Source organism: Rissa tridactyla, chromosome 5 (genome assembly GCF_028500815.1).
Source record: "Rissa tridactyla isolate bRisTri1 chromosome 5, bRisTri1.patW.cur.20221130, whole genome shotgun sequence".
NCBI lineage: Eukaryota > Metazoa > Chordata > Aves > Charadriiformes > Laridae > Rissa > Rissa tridactyla.
In genome coordinates this window covers 56,514,601-56,537,830 of record NC_071470.1, presented here as the reverse complement: position 1 = coordinate 56,537,830, position 23,230 = coordinate 56,514,601, and the positions used below count along the sequence as shown (strand labels likewise).

The following is a 23,230-nucleotide window of genomic DNA, read 5'->3' as shown; positions in this document are numbered from 1 at the left end:
ATGGCGGGAGGGGAGAGGGAAGGGGGATTAGGGACTGTGTCAAGATATGTATTCCTTTTTATTTATTTATGATCATTAGAATACTTCCCTGCCTCTTTCTGTCAGTGACAGTGGATTTAAGCATCATTCTCTCTCAGATTGTACAGGAGCTAAGTACTTTTCGCTTATCAGGCCATCAGAATTCAAGGGAGCAATGGGAGTCATTCTATTTGTTTAAAAACAAACAAACAAAAACACCCCACAAAAAATAAATATCCAAAGGACAATGCTCCTAGGGGATTAAGTACTGCCTTCATCTACTTTATTTTGAAGAATATAAACAAAAACATTTTCATGGAAATTACTGAGTGCAAACACACTGGTAATGACTGGTTTCAGTCATAAAAATCCTTTTAGATGAGGCAGCAAAAATCCAGTGTTCGTACCTGGTCTTGTTTTCAGATACTTCCTGAAAACCGACTGTGCCTGTTGTGCAAACTGCTTTTTTGATAAAAAGACGATAGCAATGGCTTTGCCTACAAATCTGCCCTGAAGTGTCCTGTTCATGCTTATTCTTCCTCTTCTTTTCTACCAGTTGTTTTCATCTGACAGCTATATTTTAATTGGTATAACATAGTGCTACTCTATATAAATATATTTATCCCAAAGTTTATATGGTGGCACCATGACACTGAGTACTGTATTTAGGTGGAATACGCTGTAAAAAAAAAAATACATTATCTTTGTTCCATTATGGTTATTTGAAGTAAAACCAAGAACAAACAGCAATGTCTTTGCTGCAAACTAGTGTGACCTTTGATTCAGAGTTGCATCTGTTTGTAGTTGCTGTGTGAATCTGCTTTTGTTTCTTTCTCTGTTTGAACAATTCTTCAGAAATCTTTTAAAACCGTTATCTTCTAAGCTGGTTTAAAAATGTTTTTGTCGTCTTGTTCCTAGATGTACATGCGTACATTGATTTCAAAACCAAAACTTTATGTTCCAGCAATATGGAATGACATCTACCATGAAGCTTGTTTCTCTGTAAAGGACTTTCATACTGGGAATAGATTATTTTACTTGAACCCCAGATTTTAATTATACTGACTTTCACCAAAATTCCTCCTGTATTACATTTGCTGCAATAAGTTTTGCCAACTTCAAAGACAAAAGGGGGGAAACCCTGCTTCTACTCAGAAAAAGCTGTCCTTTCCATGGATAAAAAGTTGCTTTATAGCTCCTGTGTTTATCAGACGGGACTGTTAAGTTCAGGTTCAGCAGAACTAAAGATACTTTAGTATCTTTGCTTACTTTCTAAAAAAAAATTAAAATATATCTTCATTTATAGCCAGGATGAAATGCCTGTAAGAGATTACAGGCTAATGGAAAAATAGATAGGAGCTGTGATTGTGCCAGCCTCGTGTTCTGGAGTGCTTTAATCTTTCTGAAGCTTGATTTCTAATTTGAGGATGTTTAAGCAGCTTTAATTCCTAATGTAAAAAAAAAAAATATTAAATTCTTAATGCCTATTTCTTTTTATTAAGAGCAGTAAATGCATATGGCTTAGCAATTCCCAGGCCTATTTGAAAATTAATGGGGTGAGAAAAATAAGTACTTTGAAAGTAAAGAATTTAGGGTGTTGTCAGAGAAACTTCTGTGAGGCAAGCAGACCTCAGACTTTAGCTTAAGTACTCTTTTTCCTGTTACCAGCCTGCTGATTAAGTGGTCGTCCCTGATGAACAACTTCTTACAGCTGACTAGTCTAAAGCAAGATTCGTGCTTGAAGTTAGGAGATCTCCTTTGCAGGAAAATAGGCAAAGCAATTTAAGTAGTAAGTTCAGTATCTTAGCACATGTAGACTTTTGTGTCAAAGACAGTAGTCACTGAGGTGGTAGAAAGCAGCTGGAACACTGTTGTGGAGAGGAGTAGGAAAGGTGTTAAAGGTTCAGAAGAATCTGCAAGATTTGGGTGCTCAGGGGCCATGGAAGCCTCAAGAGCTGTCTGAACTCAAGTCCAGTGCCAAACTACAGGTACCCATAGCAAGATGGCAGTATGAAGAGGACTTGTGAGGAGGACTGGGTAGAAGGATTGACAGCTTGGAGTTAGCTGTATTTAGTTTGTGCTGTGACAGACAGACAATTAGAAAATTCCTGTGAGAAAATGTCTGACCTGAAATATAGTTGTTAGCAGATACAGCAGATAAAGTCAAATTTTTAAATGTAATTAGGAAAGATGATATTATAAGTGCATGCACATAATTCCCTTTGCAATTTGAAGGAAATAAATTAGTCTGATAAAACAGTTGTTAAAAGAAAGAATTGATTCAACAATTCTATTTCCTGCAAGTCTGTCAAGGAGCTTTAGGCTGCAGCTTTCTTCAAAGATTATATAGAGATCTGTATCACTAAATATACCGTTGAAGCAGATCTGGACATACTAGGTCAAAGCAAAGCCAAGATGGTTCTAAAATTCACAGCAGAATGTGTTTTTCCTTATTTTCAACCCAGTTGAAGGAAAAAACCCGCTTGTCCTGGTTATTAAACCCTATTCACAGGACAGATAGTGTCTATCTGTGGAGCACTTCTTGTGGCTTTATACTTCCAGATAAGGGGAAAATGGTTTTATATCAGTTTAGGTGAATTTTGACTGATTTGTTTTCTGATGCAGACTTCGTACTTTCCTCTTAAACTTTTATGCTTTCCTGAGGCATTCATCCTATCTGCTGAATTAGACAAGAATTGTATAAATAAAAGTAGGAAGTAGTTGTATAATTAGAGTCCATCATAATGTAAATGTTTCTCCAGAAGACTTAACCCAGGTCATCTCAGCCAGCTTCACTGGCATAGTCCACATTTATAATGCCTGACTTTGCTACCGGAGTATTTATTGTTACCTGTAATCGTCTGACCTCGCTTCAAGGACTGAATTCTTTTTGCAGTGGATTTGCTTCCCTTCCCTCCACGGTGTTGCTCCGCAAACATTCTCCTGAGGGGAGAAGCTGTCACCTGAGGAGGGTGTAGTGATGTCTGCTAGTTTTAGTCATCAGGCAAATGTCTCAGCCAAGTATGTATTTATGTAATCACTACTCTTTCTATGTTGCTACCTTTCTTGGATGTTGCAAACTTGTGTCTGCTATAAATCCCCTAGACAGGGACTGCTGAATTCATTTGACAAGTCTGAAGTTTGTCATTGTTCTTCCTCCTTCTCCTCCGCTTTGATGCAGTCCATTTCCTTGGACTTCTCTTGGGGAAATCCAGCTACTCAACAGGGAGGTGGCTTTAGACAGCAATGGGAGTTGGCTGTGTCCTCTTTCACAGTTATTTTTATGGAAACAGGTCTCCCTTGAGTATTGACTATTCTGTTGAAACAAATAATATGTTATCCAGAAAATCAAAGATCTTTCTGATTATAAAGCATCATGACCTCTATTATTCTGAACTTGGGAGGAAATTATGTGCTGAGACTACCAATTTGTAAATTGTTTTGTTTGAATACTGTCATATACAATGGAAAAGGCAATTTGGTGGGCTTATTCCCTGAAGTACAATTGCCAATTTTGTTGGTAATTTTGAGTGCTTTTTGATAACCTGCTTACAACAAAGGTATTTCTAACAGCAGAAGGACTGTCTAAGAAGTCTTCTTCTGGGATATAACTCAGGAAAATATATGCATGCCTCTCTGTTCTCTCTAGCACGTTCTCTAAACTTGGAATAGTTCTCAGATTAAATGAGAAATTAATATGTTTAGAACCTGAAACAAACACTAGAGCTAACAATGGTCAGTCGGGCTAATACTAAACAGTCATACCTCCATTTCCTTCAGTGTGTTACTCCTGTTTTTTTGAATTTTTTTCATGGTCTGTAAGCACGTAGTGTCTTGAATCTCTGTGATTATTGCAATCTAAAACAAGATGACAGAAATGGAATATTATTTCAAAGCAGAAAATTTGGTACTGTGATACTCTAAGACCTATATTTTGTCTGCACTGTATAGACTCATTCTCAAAGATAATACATGATAATTTTCTATTTGTTCTTTCTTTTTATCCACTTTCTGTAGTCCATCTCTGTATGCCTGTGCTCATGTTCAGAACAACTGCAGAGTGCACAAGCAAATCTTGATGCAATGGTTGGCTGTTTCGTTAATATAGGTCTTCTTCCTCAAGAATAAGACATCAGAACAGACTGAAGATCTTTCAGAAGATGCTCCCTGTAACAAATCCTAGTTATTCCGATTGTTCCTGTCTCCTGACAAGCCAGAATAACTCACTAGAAGCAGCTGTAGACTTAGTTATAAAGAACTTCTGCCTCTATTTGGCCTCCTGCTCAGCAGGAGCACAATGGGTGCATGAGACAAACCAGTTCTGTTATAAGATGACTAAGCTCCATAAGTATCTTTGATGTACATAACTCCTGGAGTAAGTCGAGTACCATAATGGTTGGGGTTTTTGCATATGTAACCAACCTGTTAACTCTGTATCTGCTGGATTAAAGCATAATGAAACCAAGCTGCTTTAAAATTTACCTGTGATTTTTCAGATTTGAGGCAATGGCAACAACAGAAAAAAAAAAAAAAGGTTTTTTGCTGCAGAAGACTATAAGTAATAAGCATACTTTTTTAATTCCTTAACACCATGGTGCATGCTAATGTATTTTTAATTACATAGTATATGAAAGTTTTAAAAAATAAGTACTTTCCACAATTAATTGAAGTGCAGATGTAGTTCTGGAAGTTCCACTAGGGTAGTCGAGAGATTAAAGAAAAAAGTCTCATGTTTGCATATGTAATAATAGGAAAAGTGACTGTAGCAGTCCTTTAACTTTTAGATCTTCAAATAGGTTTTGCAAACCCAGTGTACCAAAGGACAAAAGCTTAGGGCATGCTGCAGATCTTTTTGCCTATTGCTTGTAAAGAATCTGAGTTTGACGCTCTTGAACAAACTGGAGGTTTTCCTCATGCTTTATTCTGAGTGAGTCAAGCTAATTCTTTTGGGTGAAAGTGTAGTTGTAAAGGCACTTAAAAGATTCAGCAGCCTAAAACAACCTCTGAAGGAAGGCGGAGACATGGCTTCAAAAGTTTCACAGCTGTCTTACGGTTGTTTCTGGTGGTTTCTTTCTGCTGCAGTTCAGAGATTTGCACGTGTCGGTAATTAATGAAAATGCAGAACTTCTGCATTCTCTGTTATTCACAAAAATATCACAGAAATATAAAAAGCGGTTTTTTGGTTTTTTTCTGGTTTTTTTTTTTTTTGCTTAATTGAGGTATGCATAAGCTTTTAAGAATATAAAATTGAGAAATGCCAGCGCTTAGGAATATTTCTGAGATAATTCACAATGAAGGCTCTCTTATGAAAAACAATTTAAGTATTATCAAACTAGTTGCTTGTGTACTACCAAGTGTGTGGTGGTGTGTGTTGTGTTGTCATCTGTCCTGTCCCCCAAATTAAGGAACAAATTTTCTGCTTTATAATACAGGACTATTTCTTACATTTCTGATGTCCTGATTTGTGCCTAGTCTTTGGTCTGGGATAATACCTGTTGTTTAGATAGCCCTGTATCTTACAGAGGCATCCCTGCAGTTTCTGTGCCAAGTCTCCAATTGCTATCCTTCTTTCCCACTCCAAGCATGAAGCTTTTCAGCTTCTCCTTTCAGAGAGTGCTTTCTAGCCAATTTACTTCATTTCGGATACTGAGAAACATTCTGTGAGTTTTGTGACCCCCTCAGCCACAGTGAATAATTCATTAATAAATCACAAACTAAGACAGTTTTCACAGTTTGTCAAACAATTTTATTTTTTAATACATTCAACAGAAAATAGGGCTATAATTGGCAGATACGCATTTGGCACTGGTCTGGAGCTTTTCTATATGGATAGTTTAACTCAGACTAGTTCAGAGTTGTAAGAGGATGATCTATTTCTGCCTAACAGGGTCTAATCTCTGACTTTGAGGCTGTCAAATAAGTAGAAGTTTCAAAAAAAACCACCATGTCTCTAATTCTGTCACCTCTAATATTGATTTTCTTCTTTTAAAGTCTAGGGATTCCATCAAGTTGGATGACCTGAAGGCAGAGGTGTCGCCACGAATTTCAGCAGAAGATCTGATTGATTTGTGTGAATTGACAGGACCCAGTCATTCCAAAACGCCTGTAAAGAAAACAAAGTCTAGCAAGCCAAAGCTGCTGGTGGTGGACATTCGTAACAGCGAAGAGTATCCTTCAAATATGAGTGCCAACCTTGCCAAATCATGCTTGTGTCAATTACTTCGTCATTGTTTGCAGGTAGTGAGATGTTAGAATGGTAAATAATGGAAAGGGACATGGTAGAGGTACAGTGGAAGGACCAAAGGCAGATTTTTTTTGTCATGGAGAGGCCTAGTTTGCAGAGAAGAGGACAAATGTATTTTTACCTTCCGCTTTTAAGCTGTGGGTCTAGTGAAACCACTTCGTACCAGTAGCATGGGTGCTTTAATAGTACCTTTGGGGGTTTTTGACAGCTGTTGTCAGCAGATCTTCCTCATTTAATAATACCAGTATTTTGGAAAGGTGTGAGGCTTTCCAATTAAGTGGAAGGGAGACAGAGAAAAGTTGATAGCTCATGTGCTTTGCCAATCCCTCAGTGGAAATTGAGTGCTTTACTACTGTCAGGCAATGCAGCCATATGGCTGCCCTAACTTATGTCCTCTAGTTAGCTGATAAAAAATATAGCTTCAAGATGCCTTGAAACTATATTTTTATCAGGGGTGCTACCCTGTCGACGCCTTACTCGTTTGTTCTTTTTCAAATACATGGCTCTTTGCACGTGGAGTATTTTTTTTTATTGTTTTTCAGAAGTGGCATGGTTAACGGGGCTGGGTTTGTTTGGGTTTTGAAGAGGGAGTCCTTATTACAGATGTGCTTTGCAAGGAACACACGTCTTTGTCAACATCCATCTAAAAGTGAGAATAATAGCAAGATTTTATTAGATGTAACTCTCAGTGTTATACTGAGTATTTGAGAATATACTTGTTATTGGTTTGTACGTTTTCTTAAAATATTTAAGTGTTATCCTTTCATAATAGCAAAAGCAATGTAGATAGTTGTTTTTGTGGTAGATGTACTCTTAGTTTGCTCTGTTACAAGCTATAATTCTTCATGGGCAAACAATACTCAATTGAAATATAACAAAAGAATCATGAGTTTTAGTCCACCTTTTACTTTGAGAAAGGAGGATCTTTCTTTTTATATATGCCTGGCTTGTTCTTAAAGGTCTCCGATGATAGAGATTCAACAGGGTCCCAACATCTTTACCATTAGAAAAGATCTTCCAGTGTCTAACAAATGGTACTAACATATTGCGTGCATATTAGAAAAGTGTAGATTCTAAACAATGAAGTGAATGGTGGATCAATGCCAATATTTGGGCCAAAATATGTCGTAAAAATTTAAATAAATAATGTTTCAACTTTTTTTTCACTTTTTTCAAGTGGTTTGTTAAAATATCACTTGAAAAGTAATTGTATATGCAGAAAAACACTGCCACTAACATTTTTCTCTATTAATATTTAGTAATATTTATGACTAAGTATGGTGAAGTAGAAAAATAAATATTATTTTTACTATGTAGAAGTAAATTTATTACTTACATAGTAAACAGAGTAGTATAGTTGGACTATTCTAAATTAAAACTGTTAATTTCAAGGAATTATAATTTTATTGTATGCCAAACTTGAACCTGTAATGTGATCTGCTGTGTAGATAAAACAGAATGGTCGAAGGAACAGAAAAAAGCAATTTTTCTTTTGCTTCCATGTATTAATTTCATGTAACAGTTAAGGATTCCAATTAAGTAGAGATACACATGTCTGAGTAATTTGACTTTTTCTGGACTCCAGCGGCTTCTTTACTCCTGGATCTAGAGTGTTGAAAACGTGGTCCTCTTTGTTCAGAAAACAGTAAAAATGCGGGCTATTTTCTGAGAGATAATTTCTTCATCAAGAGATAATACTCTTTAAACTCCTGTTTAAAAGAGAAGTCCCTGGAATTAAAAACTGTAACAGGCTATTGTTACTGCATAGAAAGCTTTGATACTACGACGTTAAATAATGTTTCTGTTCTGCATCATTCTTTTATTAATTATTTAAGCAACTTCCTAGAAATCATCAAGAAGAATGCAGAAGGAGAGTGAATAATATAAAATGCCTAGACTACAATCATGGCACTGAAAGGCTGCTACCTGTGTACAGTAATGAATTTATTTATATTATAATCAGGATCAAAGGCAAGGTGTTTGCTTAAATGTTTCTGTAGCTTTCCTAATAGCTTGATAATAGGTTCTACTGTACTGTTGTACTAATCCTATTCTACTGGATTCCAAACTTCGATAATTTTAAAATCATTTGACTATTATGAAGTAAGCGGTTTTATGAGGCTGTCTTTCATATTACAAAATTTTAATCAGATTTTCCATATCTCTTTCTTGAATGAGAAGGCATGCTGGAGATAGAAAATCTCCATAGCTTGAACAGTGCACTGTAATCGCTGTTGCTGCTGTTTTGATCTGGTTGGAGTTTATGGTAGACTGAAATGTCCTGTCCTTTGAATAATGGGTGGACTTAAATCCTAATAACCATCTGGTATTTGGAAGTAGGGAATATCATTATTAAAAAGGCAGCCTGGTAGGCAGTAAAATTACCCCTTGAGTGAGTTGGTTTGTATGTCAGTTGTAGAAGAAAACATGTGGTATGTAAATGCTATTAAACTGTCAGCAGTTCTGAATATACATGGGAAACCATAGGAATAGTGCGTTCAGTGTCCTGTTCGTTCTCGCAGTAAGGAAACAGCCTTTGTGTTTGTCACGAAATTTCAACAAACTGTACAATAGGATCAGGCAGGCTGTTACACAGTTAGATGTTACTGTGGGGTGTGTTGTCGAATGTGACAGACCACTGTGAGATGTTTCAAAAATATGATTGTTTCTTATGTTTTGTTATTAGTCTTCTGTATCGTCTAGGCCTGTCATGCTAAACTTCACTCCCACTTTGTTTTCAGTGTGATTTGAAAAAAAGCATGAGAGGACTTTCAACAAGTATCAAACACGCTTCATACTTCATACTCGGATGCACTTGAAAGCTAAGGCACTGTTTGGTAATGAAGCTCATGTTGCAAGGCCAAGAACTTCTGGCCCTTTTTCCCAATAGACAGCTTTGTAACAAAGGCTTTCTAATGAAAAGGTAATATACTCAAAGCAGCATCTCTGTTGGCCAGCAATTCTTCTAAGGCTCATTTCATTAAGCATGTTAGCAGAAATACTGGCAGCCTTCCATTCCTTTTATAAAAGTTATATCTGCATACTTATCATCTCTCGGTTTGAAGCACAAAATCTTGGCCTTTTTGTTAATTGTCTTAGTACTGGGATGCTTAAAATGGTCACTTAAGATTAGGGAGAATATGAATGACAGCAAATACAGTTTGAATCTAACTAGTTTGGCACTAATGTTGATATCAAATGTGTTTCTTTTTTAAAAGATTTGGTCAAGTTTCTCTGAGCAGTTAAGTGCACTCCGTGGCATACGCGTGAGCAACCAGATCTGTCCAAAGTAACTTTCCGTCTTAATGATGATTGTTTCAGAACTTTTACCCTGGTTAGTAGCAATGAGAGTGATGTGGTTATAAATGGGGTTGGGGGGAAGGGGGTTAGCACAGATTAGTGAAGGAGAGATGTCATAATTTTCCCCTTCAAAATAGAAACAAACTGACAACATTAATGAACAGTATGTGATCATCTCTTGTTCTTCCAAATGTTTTTATATAGCCATATTTTTCCCACAGTGTAACAACGATGATCATAAAGGTGAAACTGTTACATAAAACACAAGAAATGAATGCTAATATTAGCCTAAGTCAATTAAATCATACCTCAATTTAAGGCAATTACTTTATTAAAAACAATTCTGGGATTTAATTATAAATTAAACTAGCTTTCTGCAAGTAATAAAGAGTGACTAATCTAGATATTTAACATTGTGTATATTTTTGCAGAACTTTGCTGTTTCCCATCTTTTCAAAGCTGTTTTTGTTTCTTGTTGGGGAAGGGGAGTGTTCCAGGCATGTGTGTACAGTCTATGAATGTAATTCAGAGATCTGTTAAGGTCATGGCACATTTTCAAATCCATAAAAAGCTAGGTAGTAGTGGTCCAAACTAATTTGTATTGAAGAGACTTTCACGTTCAATATTTGTTTGTAAAACAAATCTCATTGAATGATCATCCTTTGAAATTGAAGCACAACTAACATATCTCAGAGTTGCTGGCACTCCTGTGTTGTTTGCTTTTCAATACCCAATAGGCACTCGTTGTTAGTGGGACTGCAGATAATATACATGATGCTCATTGTCCAGGAATCTGAGCGCATGTACATTAGAATCTCAGTTTGGGTCAAAACTGTAGGGACTCGGGGGGGCTGGCAAGAGGTTTAAGGAAATTTTCCAACGATCCCTACATTCTAAATACTTCATTCTTTTGCATAAAACTCTGGAACAGGTGCTCCACCTGCTTATTGATATTTGGTTCCTGTTCAGACTAGAGCTATTTTCAAGTGAAATCTATGAAAATATGTATACTGTAGATACTGGTTCCTTAGCACGAAGTGTTCTAATATAGCAGATTGGTTTCTGGAGTGCTGTGCTATGTCCTTTATGAAACAAACAGCTCTTTGTCCCGTCCCTTTCTATGTAGTATTAGAAGTTGGTTTTTCCATATAAGTAAATTGCAAATGAGGTTTGTCAAAATACACTAGCACAAAAGACCAACCCTGTTGTATCACGACAGCCAGGATGGAGAGCAGGTTCATTCTACAGCTGTGCACGTACCACAGATTTCTCTGCCTTTCAGATGTCCTTAACTGAACTTCCTCAGCTTTAACCGTGGCCACATTTCTGGCAGCATCAACGTCCCGTTTGCATCAGCATTTACTGCAGAAGGGGATCTCATCCAGTGCCCGGCAACTGCCACACTCCAGAGCTTTAAAGGCAGAGTTGTGGTGATTGTAGGAAATGCAGTGAAGAACACAGCTGCTGTAAGTATACTGCTATAACATATATGTTTATACTTGGAAATGTATCAATGACATAAATACAGACAGTAGTAAATAAATGCTAGAGTCAGAATAATTCAGATTAGTAATTTTGGGTATGATGACAGGATTTGGGGTGACTTTTTGTTGTTGTTCATTTCTGCTTCTAGACAAACACATATTTCTCTTCAAGTGACCAAGTGATGTTTTGAAATTAAATTATTTAACCTTACCTTTTTCAGCTTTAAAACCATTATTTTTGGCACGTTACAGAAGTGACATCAGCACTTCTAATGTGCATTAGAAAGATATAGTTTTCAAAACTGACTTGCGTTTACTTTCTGTGGTGTTAGGAAGCACCTAGGTAAGTAGGGTGGGGACAGATATGTGGTAAAGTCCAAAGGAAATAAGATATAATTCATATTCCCACTAATAAAAAACAATTTATGGATTAGTTTTGTAGAATCATTTAGCTCATGCAGTTGTGCTCAGTGAAAAGGAGAGTGGTTCCTACTGGTAACTTTCGTGTGATACCTTTATTGTAGGTGCCTTTAACTAGACAGGGAGAATATTCAGATTTGCCTATTCCTTTTTATGACTAAGTATTTGGTGGTGGTGTGAACCAGCAGAATAACAAGTAGAAGTACTTCGTTTGCCATTCTTTCAGGTGAAGGAAAGTTATCTTTTTCTTTTTCTTTTTTTTTTAAAAAAAAAAAAACAAAAACAAAACATGCTCTTAAGTATGGTAGACTTTTAGTTCACCACAGTTTCTTATGCCTGTTTACTCAAAGGACGTGAACTATAACCCTGATATGACAAGGAGTGCTGTGGACCATTAAAAGGTCTTCTGCTATGCTGCTTCACCTCTTGATTTGCTTTTAGAGTTCTTGAAAGTCTAACTAAAAAGTGTAGAGTTTTAAATAGCAACAAAATACTGGATTGACCAGTTTGACCACAAATTAATTAAATACTGGAGCCTAAATACTGGTAGGGACTCACGACTTCTATCACACCCTTAAAGTACATATAAAACCAGCCTCAATTTGACTGTGTTGATAAAACTTAGAACTCCTTTCTTTTGTGGGTTATTTTTTAAGGCCAGTTTCAGTTTTACACTGCATGGCTGTATAGAACTGTCTGACACCATTCATGAACGTAACCAATCCAAGACTATGTAGCTTGAGACTTGACAAGAACAACAACTATTAGTTTTTTAAGTTTTACTAGGTAATCTAATCGTAAGAAAAATCGAAACATGAATATGTGGAAATAAAAACAATTTTGTCCAAAGAAATGTTTTAAGAGATTCAGCATAAAATGTATTTTTTCTGAACAGAGTTATGTATTTCCAGCTGAAAAGGAATGAGCCACAAATTGTACCCTCCACAACAAAGGAGAATTTTTCAGAAGTGTTCACCGATATTTACTCCATTGCAAATATGGAGATTGGCACTGTTAGATGTTTGGTTTAAATTTATGCAGGACTGAGAGAGGTAGGGGTACGTGTGATTAAACACTGATTATTTATGGGGCTAGTTGTAATTAGAAGATTGAATCTTTCAGTTGCGGTTCATATTAGTAGCCTACTTGGCATCATTTCAATAAATTAAAAATTTAAAAAAGCAAAGTTGAGTGTACTGAACAGACATATAGAAAAAGCCTTTTTCCCCTTTTCACACATCTGTTTCTATCTTTTGTATTTGATTTGGTGCCAGATGATAAAATATTTAAATTGGAAAGAAAATGCTGTCTAGAAGGGAGAACAGAAAACGTCACCACAGCACTGTTCTAGCAGGAGGCAAAGGAAGCCAGCAGAGCTGCAGACTTCAGCATAGCTCTGGCTCTAGTTGAACACTTCCTTAGGACAGAATTAAAACAGTGTAATCCTGTTTATTAAGCTGTTTAATTTACTCACCCAAAAAGTTAAATGAATAGATTGACTGATATAGAAGAGCTGTACTGAATGTGCCATTAGCAGCATAAAGGTATTGTAAAGAGGAGCTTGTGGTGGTGCTTGGCTTGCACTTCACTGCAGAATATTCCTTCCTTTAGGCTGGTTCTCACTTTGTGCCAGCCTTTCTTCTCCTAGGGGATTCTGGGCACTTGTTAACAGAGCAGACACTTGTCTCTGGAAACAGCAGGAAATCTCTACATAAAAGGCATTATGCTGGAGTTAAATCAACCAGATTCTATTTTTATTTTTAACTTTTAAGTATGTTAAGTGGCGGCATCTGTTAAGTGAATTAAACTTCCCTTTCCCACAGCCATTGACAGATAAGTACCTTGTAAATTCCAGTATGAGCAAGGGATCCTTACAGTTGGGAGTATAATAATTAAATGGGCAATGAGTGCTCAACTGTAGCTTTTTTTTTTTTTTTTTTGGTGCATGGTAAATAGCACAACTCCTGATTTTTGTCACTTTTGAAGTCTGAGTTGCAGCAAGTGCGAAGGTGGATCATAGTTCTGCGTATGTAGGATGGGTATTGGTTTGGGTCCTTTTTTGGAAGGGTGACATTATTCCTTCATTACTCCTTCAGTCAACTTTGAGGTGCTAAGCCGTTCTCTGTTTCCATTTCTCCACTTCCAACTTCTTGTCTGTATTACCACAAAGTTGACTGAAATTAGAACAGGAGAAATACCTTACCTGATATTAAGTCGTGCTCCAGCAACTCAATTTTGACAGTGACACGCTTCTACTTGTGTGATGTGGTTGTTTAATGTATATGTTTCCCCAGTGGCTTAATACATGTGTTTTATTGTCAGTAACAGAATAAAGCATACAGGACACTTTAAACTGTCGAATAATTAGCAACTCATTTATTTCTTGCCTTGGAAAAAGATAAGCTGTAAGTAAAAGCTTCAAAAACATCTATTTTTATAGCAGGGAAATATATTCTAAATTTTGTAACTTCTGATTGTTACATTGATTATTTTTTGTCAAGATAAGTTATGCTGCTATAAATACATTGTCTAGACAATTTCTACAAGTTACTGAAGCAAAGTAGTCATTCTTATTGTATGACAGCAACTAATAGATAAAATATGTTCATTATCTCCCAAGCAAAGACAAGCAGTCCTGATTTTCCGTGAGATCTTTCTGACCCTTTTCAAGGCAAGAGGGAGAGGGTCAAGCTCAAGATTCTTTTTGTATAACATATTCCTAGCCTGAAAAATTTTTTTATTTTTTTTCTATATGAAAGTAACATTTTCTCTGTCTCAGCACACTATCAAAAATGCGTTTCTTCTTATATGAAGAGTGAGACACATAGGTTGAAGTGTCCGGTTACCACTGAATTTGTGTGATTTTTTTTTTTTTTTTTTTTTGTTGACGTCTTCCTCAGGCCTTTTAAAAAGGCCTTGCCAAAGAAGCAAGTCTCTGCATGCTGAAACTGGTTTCTTGTTATATACCTGTCTTAAAAACACAAATGGACACCCATGAAACTTCATAGGGTGATCTGAAGATTAGATGTTGTGTGGAATACTAAAGGGCAGGTGCCTTTGTGCTTGTAAAGACAGACGCATTTAGTTAGAAGGGCCTAATGAAACTTCTGTGGTGAAAATAAATAGGAATTAGGCAATAAACTTCTTAAGATGTTTCCACTATACATCTTTAAGATTCTACATTTCCAAGTAAATATTCTCTGCAGAAAAGTGATTGAAAGAGTGGAAAGAAAACTGAAGATATTTTCTCTTTGCAGGGAGGGAGGGGCTCCTTATGATTCCCAGAATGGCTTTTTTTCATGTTTGTTTTGTTAAGGCATCACCCTCCCTTTTGCATTCAGACTTGGAGCCCACTGGAATCATCAGACCCCTCTTTGTTGCCTTTAAAGAGGAAGAGATTAAGCTTGTATTTTGAAGAGTCTGAAAGGCTTAGTTAATCAACAGCAGCCTTGCTGGTGGTAACTCTACCCAAGATGTGGTTAAGTCTCATTATTTTATTCTGTAAAGTCTGTATTATTTTATTTATTCCTTTTTATTATCATAACGTGCACACGTTTTCCTTCATCAATGGAAAGTAGCTCAGCTGCTGTTGCCAGTACGTTGCTCTTCACATGGCCTGAGAAAGACACTTGGGCTGCCGGCCAGGAGTTGTGTTAGGCTGTTGTAATTCTGCCCCCATCAGTGGCTTTGGTTAGTTTGCACTGAATGCCTCAGGTACAGCAAAGATGACCTAAATATTTCCCCTTTCCAGCTAGGTATGAAAGAGGAAAAGGGGAAAATGAAAGATGGAGGCTCAGGAGCAGAATTTGACTATTCCTTTTGCTCTTCTGAAGTAGGTGCTAAGGAAAGCAAGCCGTTTCTAGAACTCCAAATAGGTTCTCTTCTTTAATCTTTCCTGAGACCGACCGTTACAGTTACTGGAAATTTTAGTTGGTTGTTTGATGTAGACATTGTTTGGCCCATCTGTGTGCCTTACTACACAGAGGTCTGGATGTTTCTGAGGTGAGACATTGTGGAGTCCTCAGCTTTACCTATCAAAATGTCTGACTTCTGAGAGATGCTGGCAAGCAGGATCTCAGCTCTTCTCAATCATCTCAATCATCCTGTAAGAACAGGAAAGATGGGAGATGGTGAACCTGAATGCTGGAGTGGTGCTGTCAGGCCCAGAGTTTCCTTCAGGCATGGCAGTCTTGGCTGTGGTTATATCGTCTTTGTGGGCTGCACCTCTGAAAGAGCACCCTTGCCCCTGCATGAGCTTGCATTTATTAGGTTGTATCTGTAACACTCAGGGCCACTCCATTATAACATAGAATTATTATTTTCTGGGGCTGATTTTCATCTCTGAGACTGTTTTGTATTTCTTGGTATTCCAGTTCAGAGAATCTGAAATAGTGATAACTGAAATAGAGATGGTAATGAACTAATAAATGTCTGTTATAGGTCCAGGAGATTTGTGTAAGGATATTGCCAGCTAGGGTGGTATTGGTGAATTTGGTAATTCCAATATCCGTACAGGTTGTCTGGGGCAATGTTGTTTTGCTTTTCTCTAAACTGTATCCAAATCTGCTTTTGAAGAGAACTGACTGACTGACTGCTTCAGGAGGGAATGTGTCCATTGGGTGAGACATCCGAAGACTTTTGTCCTGGAGTTTAATAAAAAACAGGACAAACCTGGCATTTTCGTGTCATGGTAGTAAAAAGTACTGCAAATCACAAAGAAAGGTTTTTCAGTATCAAGTATTTCTTTGAGCATTTTTCAACATCTAGGGCAATCTTTAGACCTGGAGGGGGGCAGAATCTTTCAGGAAGACTTACGCTTTCTTTTTTATATTCAAGCCAACTGTTACACATCTCTTTCAAAAGTGCGCATTTCTGTTCAATAACAGCTTTTTTTTTCCTGTATAATCAAAAATAGAATAGGTTTGGTTTTCTGCATTTTAATTTTACAATCTGTTCAGCTGTATTGGATGCACTGAATATATTTTGGTCAGTACAAATTAGCTGTGTTACAGCAGCTAAATCTCTACAATTGAGTTTTCATTTTCAAGTGCTCACTCTCAGCTGGGTATTTTTTTGTATATATGTATAACTTCTAAGTGGAAAATTAAAAGTGCAGGTGTTTAAAAGTTATTACTTGGAGAAACTTGAACGTTTACTCTTATTCTCAGTAAAATTTACTCTGAAAGCAGCTATTAAATACCTGTCTGGGTAAGCTTATTTTCAAATCTTTGCATGTAAGTTCTTTAAGTTACTGCTGTATTTTTGTACTGATGGAATGGAAAGTGCTCCTTTTTGGCCAGGTCTGCATGTAAAGAATTTTTCTCTGATCTTGTCAGAGCAGCAAGTTCTGTGCTTTTTTCCCCCCTTTCTTTGGGTTGCTTGTGTGTGCAGGCTGTTTGGGTTTTTTTTGTTACATAGTAAGTGTTTGCACAAAGTTGTGGTTTTTGTATTTTATGCCATTCAGTTTATGCTAAAACAGTAACCATTAACTAGGTACTACTGTTGTGGGTTGTTTTTTATATATGGGAGGCTTTAGGTACCTAGCTTTCCCTTGGTGTTGAAGCACTATTTCATTTATCTGGAACCCTTTGATATAAGAAGTATCTGACTAAAAATAATCTTGTGTGCTGGGTCTACTTTATGGCATATGGAATGTGCTAGACTGACCACCATGACTATGGTGTGCTTTCCAAGTGGTGAACTCTTGACTGAAATCATACAGCAAGAGAGACTGCAGTCCCTGAGAGGTTTGTGTAGCATGTGTTTAGAAATGAAAACCTAATAATAATCTTGTGGCAATGGATAAGTACTACAAAATTTGGTTGATATTTATCTTCCAGCTTCTAAAGTATATCTTTTTGCTCTAGACTTCTTTCAGAGTATAATATTAACATTTAGTCCCTGGTAACATTTGTCAAAGCAGTCTTTTTCTGGTGTTCTGGTACAGTGTGTTACTCCTCCTTCTTCCCTCCCAACTTGCCCTTTAATTACAACCTGTCACAAGAATGTCTGTGAAAGTGAATAATGTGTACATAGCAACCCTGATGGCTAGCCCAAAGGGTGCTGGGAACGGTGCTGCTCAAGCTGTTGTGTTATTAGACTCTTTGCTGTAGACAGTCTAAACATGTGACGTGCCTGGTATGATACATTCAGCGCACTTGAAAGCTGTGATTTTACTGCTTGGAACAGGGTAGTAGAAACATTTTGATAAATGCTGCAATGTGCAGTTTATTAAGGTGCTTGACGGTACTTAAAGAGGCAGTCCTGTTACGCTGTTTGTATTGAGAGCAACACCAATACAGGGTAAAATGTTTAGCATTTGCCCAGATTTGATAGGAATTTGCTGTGATCTTGTCTGTCTTTGAAAGCCTGATTTCTTGTATCTGCATGAAAGAGTCTTAGCTGACTGCTTTCAAATGCAAATTGCAATTCTCTGGCTCAGTTATACTCACCAGGAAGAATGTTTTATGTGGAACTGATTGATGCATTACTTAATGAAGGAACAGTGTTTCCAAAGTCTTCACCAAAGCCATCACATAGTAGTAATTAAACAAGTTGCTCACCTATTCATCCTTTCATATACAATATTTGCTGTGAAAGTGGCAAGACAAAGTTCGATTTAAATGCTAGATGCAGCCAGTAAAAACACAGTAACTGAACTTTCTTGGGAAGGACATTTTGAGGAAAAACCACCTGATGCAGAAAGGAAAAAGCTTAAAGTCTTGTAGCATCCTTTTAATCCTCTGCCTCAGATAAGCATAACTCTATTTCCCCCGAGTAGTGTCATTGTCTAAATGTAAACAGAAACATTACAGAGAACTGTGATCCATTGGTGGTATGGGGAAACAGATATATCTCAGAAGTAATGTCAACACAAGCATTTGATAAATTTGAGAAAGTATAATCACCATATAAGTGACAGAGGTTCATTTCTATTTAAAATCAACCTCTAAAATGGAAATTTAATTGTACACTACTTACATGGTTCAACAAATCTCTCTTTAAAATGTAGGTGGTTTACAGGTTACTGAGGGTGATGCAACCCATTTGCTTATCTCCTCACCATGTTATCTTCTGTCTTAAGAGCATCTCTGTAAACGAGGTTATTTAGTGGACTACAAATTACGCATTCAGGTGCCTGTTATTAAACTTCTAGTTAACACTTTATGGATAGCATTTATAAAGGTGTGAAGTCCAAGGTGGCAGTTTCTGCTGTAGAAAGTCTGTGGCATTAATTCAGAAGAGCACGGCGGTCATTTTTGATGCATGAAACTTTGCTGGTTTTGGATCACTGATTTTTTTCAACATTTTAGGAAACTTTTTTTTTATCTTTCTTAATTTCTTGGATTTAAGTTACTGATATTTGAACATACATGAAGGTCATCTTGGGGAGGAAGTCTATGTAGCTATTTCAAATAGTCCTTCCTCTCATGCCCCTCCATCAGTGCACCTGCCAGAAATAACACTTTCATGTGTTTTGAAAATACTGGCTTCATACAGTATATTTTGGCAGGGAAAGACACCAGGTGGTGTTGGAACATTTGAGAAACATGGTGAACAAGTTCCCATTCGTGTTTGTGACAGACGAAATCCTCTGTCTGGGAGAAGAGGGCACAAACATATACTGAGGAACAGAACTATAAAAAGTCAAAGCATTAATTAGGAAGACTGCAATGCTAGTAAGCTGACTTCTAAATCTACTCTTTATTGAAAGTTACTTTTTCTACTTTCAGTGACACAATGTGGGAAGGCAGATGGTAAAACTAGGAATGTTTTTAATTGGATCAAATCCTATTACCCTGTGAGTTAAACGTTGACTCTTTTCTTCTTTGCAGTGTGGAGACAGGTGTATGTGCAAAGCTCTTGGAGGCTGATATTTGGAGTTTGATAGCAGCTCTCGGCTTATGGCAATGTATATGCCTCTGGTCCCCTGACTTGCAGCTAATTCCGACAGTAGCGAGGTACCAATAGTTGTACGTTCCCTGCTCACTGGATTTTTCCCTGACTGGAAGTTCAGATGCAATATTTTGAGCTGTATTTACAGCCTTTCTCACCAAAGCTATGTAGACAACTGCAGACAGTTCTGTGACAATTTAAAAAAAAAAAAAAAAAAAAAAAGTTCAACTTGTGGTATATCACCTTTGCAGAGGCCCTGCAAGAAGCAAGAAATTCCTCACCGTAAGGATATAACGGAACCTCTTGTCATATGCAGTGAAGAAAACTTATTTCCAGACATACCTTGGTTACTAATGAAGTTCTTTCTAAAATACAGTGGGACACAGGCCTTGATACTCAAACCCTACATACAAAGCATTTGTTTGCATATTTTCTTTTCAGATTACATGGAATGGTAGTTATATTATGGCTAGGACATCCAAAAACTTGGAGCAGAGTTTACAGTTTATTCTCAGAAGTGTAAAATTATCAGTAGACAGAGCGGATCCTCTCTGCTGACACATTGTACTCAGCAAATACCATACTGCTTCCTGTCAGTCTGAACGCTTGTTGCTGTTTTTCATTTCTGCCAGCTGTGAGCAGCAATGGTGCCCGATGGAAGAGCACTATACAGGTGGAGAGTGCGGTAGGGTGACAGATAGGTACATATGAAGTAGAGATGTCTGGTAGGAGTATTTCAGGAATATATACTATTTGTGTAGCTCGTGGTATGCTCAGCTGAGTGCTATTTTTGACAAAGAAAAATATCTTTGTCTCTGTTTTACTATACACCACATCTTTAAGGACTGTGATTATAGCGAGAGGTAGCTGGACTCTCCTAGTGATATCTCTGTGCATATTACACCACCTCTGCATCAGAGAGCCTTTCTAAAAACATGGCATTTACTTTTCTTGTGAAAACTGGCATCCACATATGGTCTAACTTTACTTTACTATTAGCTGTTTTGATTGTTTGATTGTGGGGATTTTTTCATTTGATTCTTAGAATCCTGCACTGACTGACCCAAACTGATGGGGGAAGAGATGATTGAACTTACTTTTGGTCATCTTTAGGCAACCAAAATGTCCTGGCTGATCCACTGTGACCTCTTATTCTGCCTCAACAAGTCCTTGGTGGTTACAGCTCATGTACTAGTTGCTCACTCCCTGGTTAAATCTGTCCTGAAGCACAAAGAAAGGAATGCAGTAGCTGCATTTGAAACAGAAGTGGACAGAAATTAATTCCTTGCATATATAAAATACCTTCAGTGTGAATTAAAAGTTCTGGCTATGGAAGGAGTTTAAAACTTTGCTACTATGAACTCTTGCCTGTTAAAGAGATTATTTCAGGACTTGTACTTGATCAGGTAATCATGTGGAACATCTTGTTCTGCCTTAGTATCTGTTACACTACTGAGGGCAATTTGGAGGAATGTAAACGTGAAAAGAAATCCCATGTACTAAGTTTGGATGGGGAGCCTACTGCTGTTCTTGAGTTGTTTGTGCGAAGTTAGTTATTTGGATGGCATGCTTGCACTGAGTTCCGGGATAGTATCACAAATCATTTTAAAGGGTCAAAAAGGTAACTATGAATGTTTTATGTAGCCCATTTGGAAGCACTCGGTGATTTTGCAAATGGTACTAATTTGTCATTCAAGTATAAAGCAACAAACTGGAAAACTTGGGATGGCAGGGCAGTCTTTCTCACAGCTATTGGAAATAAGGTAAAACTATTGTAGTTTTTCTTGGAGTAATCCATTTTGGTGGCTTGCTTTTTAATGTATTGCAATCAGTATTTAAACGGCAAGTTTGACATGTGATACACAAAATACTGTTCCTTTGGGTTTTGATTTTGATATTTTGATAGATAATTCTTGTTATTTTGATTTTTTTAATCATTATTATTATTTTGATACACAAAATTTCTTGATCAGCGTAGCAACTTTTCATGAAGTTGTTACACAGAAACTGACAGCTGCTGTGTTTGGTTTATGGATTGAATTAATTGGGGAGAGGGGCTTTCAAGGACTGGGCGATGTGCGTGTGTGCTTGCACTATGTGACCTGCCAATGGTCAGATTGGGGGGACCGGGTAGAGTACAGCTGCTAGACCCCAAATTCATGTCTGACATCTGTGAAATCAAGTCATGTTGGACAAGTTTGACAGGTAAGCAAATGGCTATCAAACTGTGACGCCTATACGCTTGGGAACCTACAGAAAACAGCTGGTAGCTAGATTAATGCAGAGAAAAATATCTGTTGTTTCATGCTTTGAGAGGGGTTCCAGTGATTACTCTGAGATTAAATAATCCTGGTTGAATGAGGTGAAATCCTGCCTAAGCAGACATAAATAAAGTTTGGGGCCATCAGTGTGACATTTTCATGACCAGCAAATTCATCCCAGCTGTTTCAACAGCTAGGCCTGGGTTCCTGTGTTGGACTAGTTGGTGCAAAGAACGAATTTGTAGGGTCCGATAATTTTTTTTTCTTTTGTTTAACTTGTCTTACTTAAAACAAAGTTATTTCAATTTAAGGACTATAATATGCAGTGTGCTAATGATATATCTGTTTCAGTTTGCAGCTCATCTAGTGAAAAACAAGTACCCAAGGGTCTGCATCCTAGATGGAGGGATTAACAAGATCAAGCCAACTGGTCTCCTCACTGTTCCTTCTCCACAAATTTAAGTGACTGTAAACATTCAGGACAATCTATCTGAATAGGGAAGTCTTACCATACAACATGGATATCCCAAAACCAATGGGCATTATGGCATCTTCACTATACAAGCTATCCTGATGATCAGTGTCTTATCCTGCAGATGTAGAGCACGTGAGCTTTGCATTTATTCTTTGATTTAAAGCTTCAGTTGGAACAGATGAAAACTGTGAAGATTCAAGCTTTCCAAGAAACCTCTTTCAGCATTGATGTAGTGCACAACTGGTTGAACAAGTCTGAACACAAGAAGAACAACTCAGCTGGCATTTGGTATATTATAAATATTTCTGCAGAACAAAATAAACTGGCACTTGATGGCTCTAAGCTGCACTCAAATAGATTATTTTTCAGAAGTATTTTACTGTGAATATTGAAAATAACAAGCTGAAACTGTATCCTGTGTGTATCCTGTGAAAAAGTGTGTTCTCTATTATTTTGAAGAGTAATTGCTGTAATCTTGTGACCTACTTTCTTTTCGAGAAAGCATTTTTTCCATCTGGCTTGGAAATAAAGATGTGTCCCAGATTAGAGTTCACTGTAAGAGCTGCTGCTGAGGCAACCCAAACTGTATCATATCCTGCAGAGGTGGAGAAGGCCTACTCTTTTGTGGAGAATTTAACATTCTATTTCCATAAACACAGCAAATGCAACAATTCCTGAAACAATTGCATTTACCAGAAACATAGGCTTTTGACAATACTGTGTCTTGTGACCATAGATCAGTTATTCTGCAAATAATAGTGCTTTTCCACTTTAGAAGCTCATGCCTTAAAAAGAGTCAATGCAACTTTAATTTTCATCTGAAAGCATTCTAGAGGAACCACTGTTGGGTATGAATTGGAAGTGCAAAGTTCTCTTTGGTTCTCTTCTCTACTCTTTCAGTTAATGCTGTCAATTTTATTTTTTTGTAAGTCCTATTTCTTAAACATGAACTTTAAAACTGACAGGCTGAGACAGCAAACCTGTTTCTAAACTAAACTAGATGCAAGTGCTATAGATGAGTGAAAGCAGGCTTCCACAAAGGGCATAAGGTGACTCTGCACTAGAGATGTGGAAATTACTTTGCAATAAGAAGCCAAAAGTATTGAAAGTACCTATAGAAAGAGAAATTGCC

General features: G+C 37.2%; 1 protein-coding gene across 10 annotated transcripts in view; it reads left to right on the top strand.

Moving 5' to 3' along the window:
• TBCK (TBC1 domain containing kinase) overlaps nt 1–22,657 on the top strand; it is a 108,456-nt gene extending 85,799 nt beyond the window's left edge. For 7 of the 10 annotated variants that reach the window (XM_054203434.1, XM_054203431.1, XM_054203435.1 and 4 more), the window contains 3 exons: nt 6,010–6,185; nt 10,869–11,028; nt 21,975–22,657. In XM_054203434.1, the coding sequence (XP_054059409.1) occupies nt 6,010–6,185; nt 10,869–11,028; nt 21,975–22,085 (447 nt within the window). In that variant the 3' untranslated portion in view covers nt 22,086–22,657. Of the gene's footprint in view, nt 1–2,914; nt 3,040–6,009; nt 6,186–10,868; nt 11,029–19,301; nt 21,943–21,974 lie in introns of those variants that run through there. The other 3 variants (XM_054203437.1, XR_008466690.1, XM_054203439.1) reach the window with 3 other exon arrangements.
• Nucleotides 22,658–23,230: the final 573 nt, after the last annotated feature.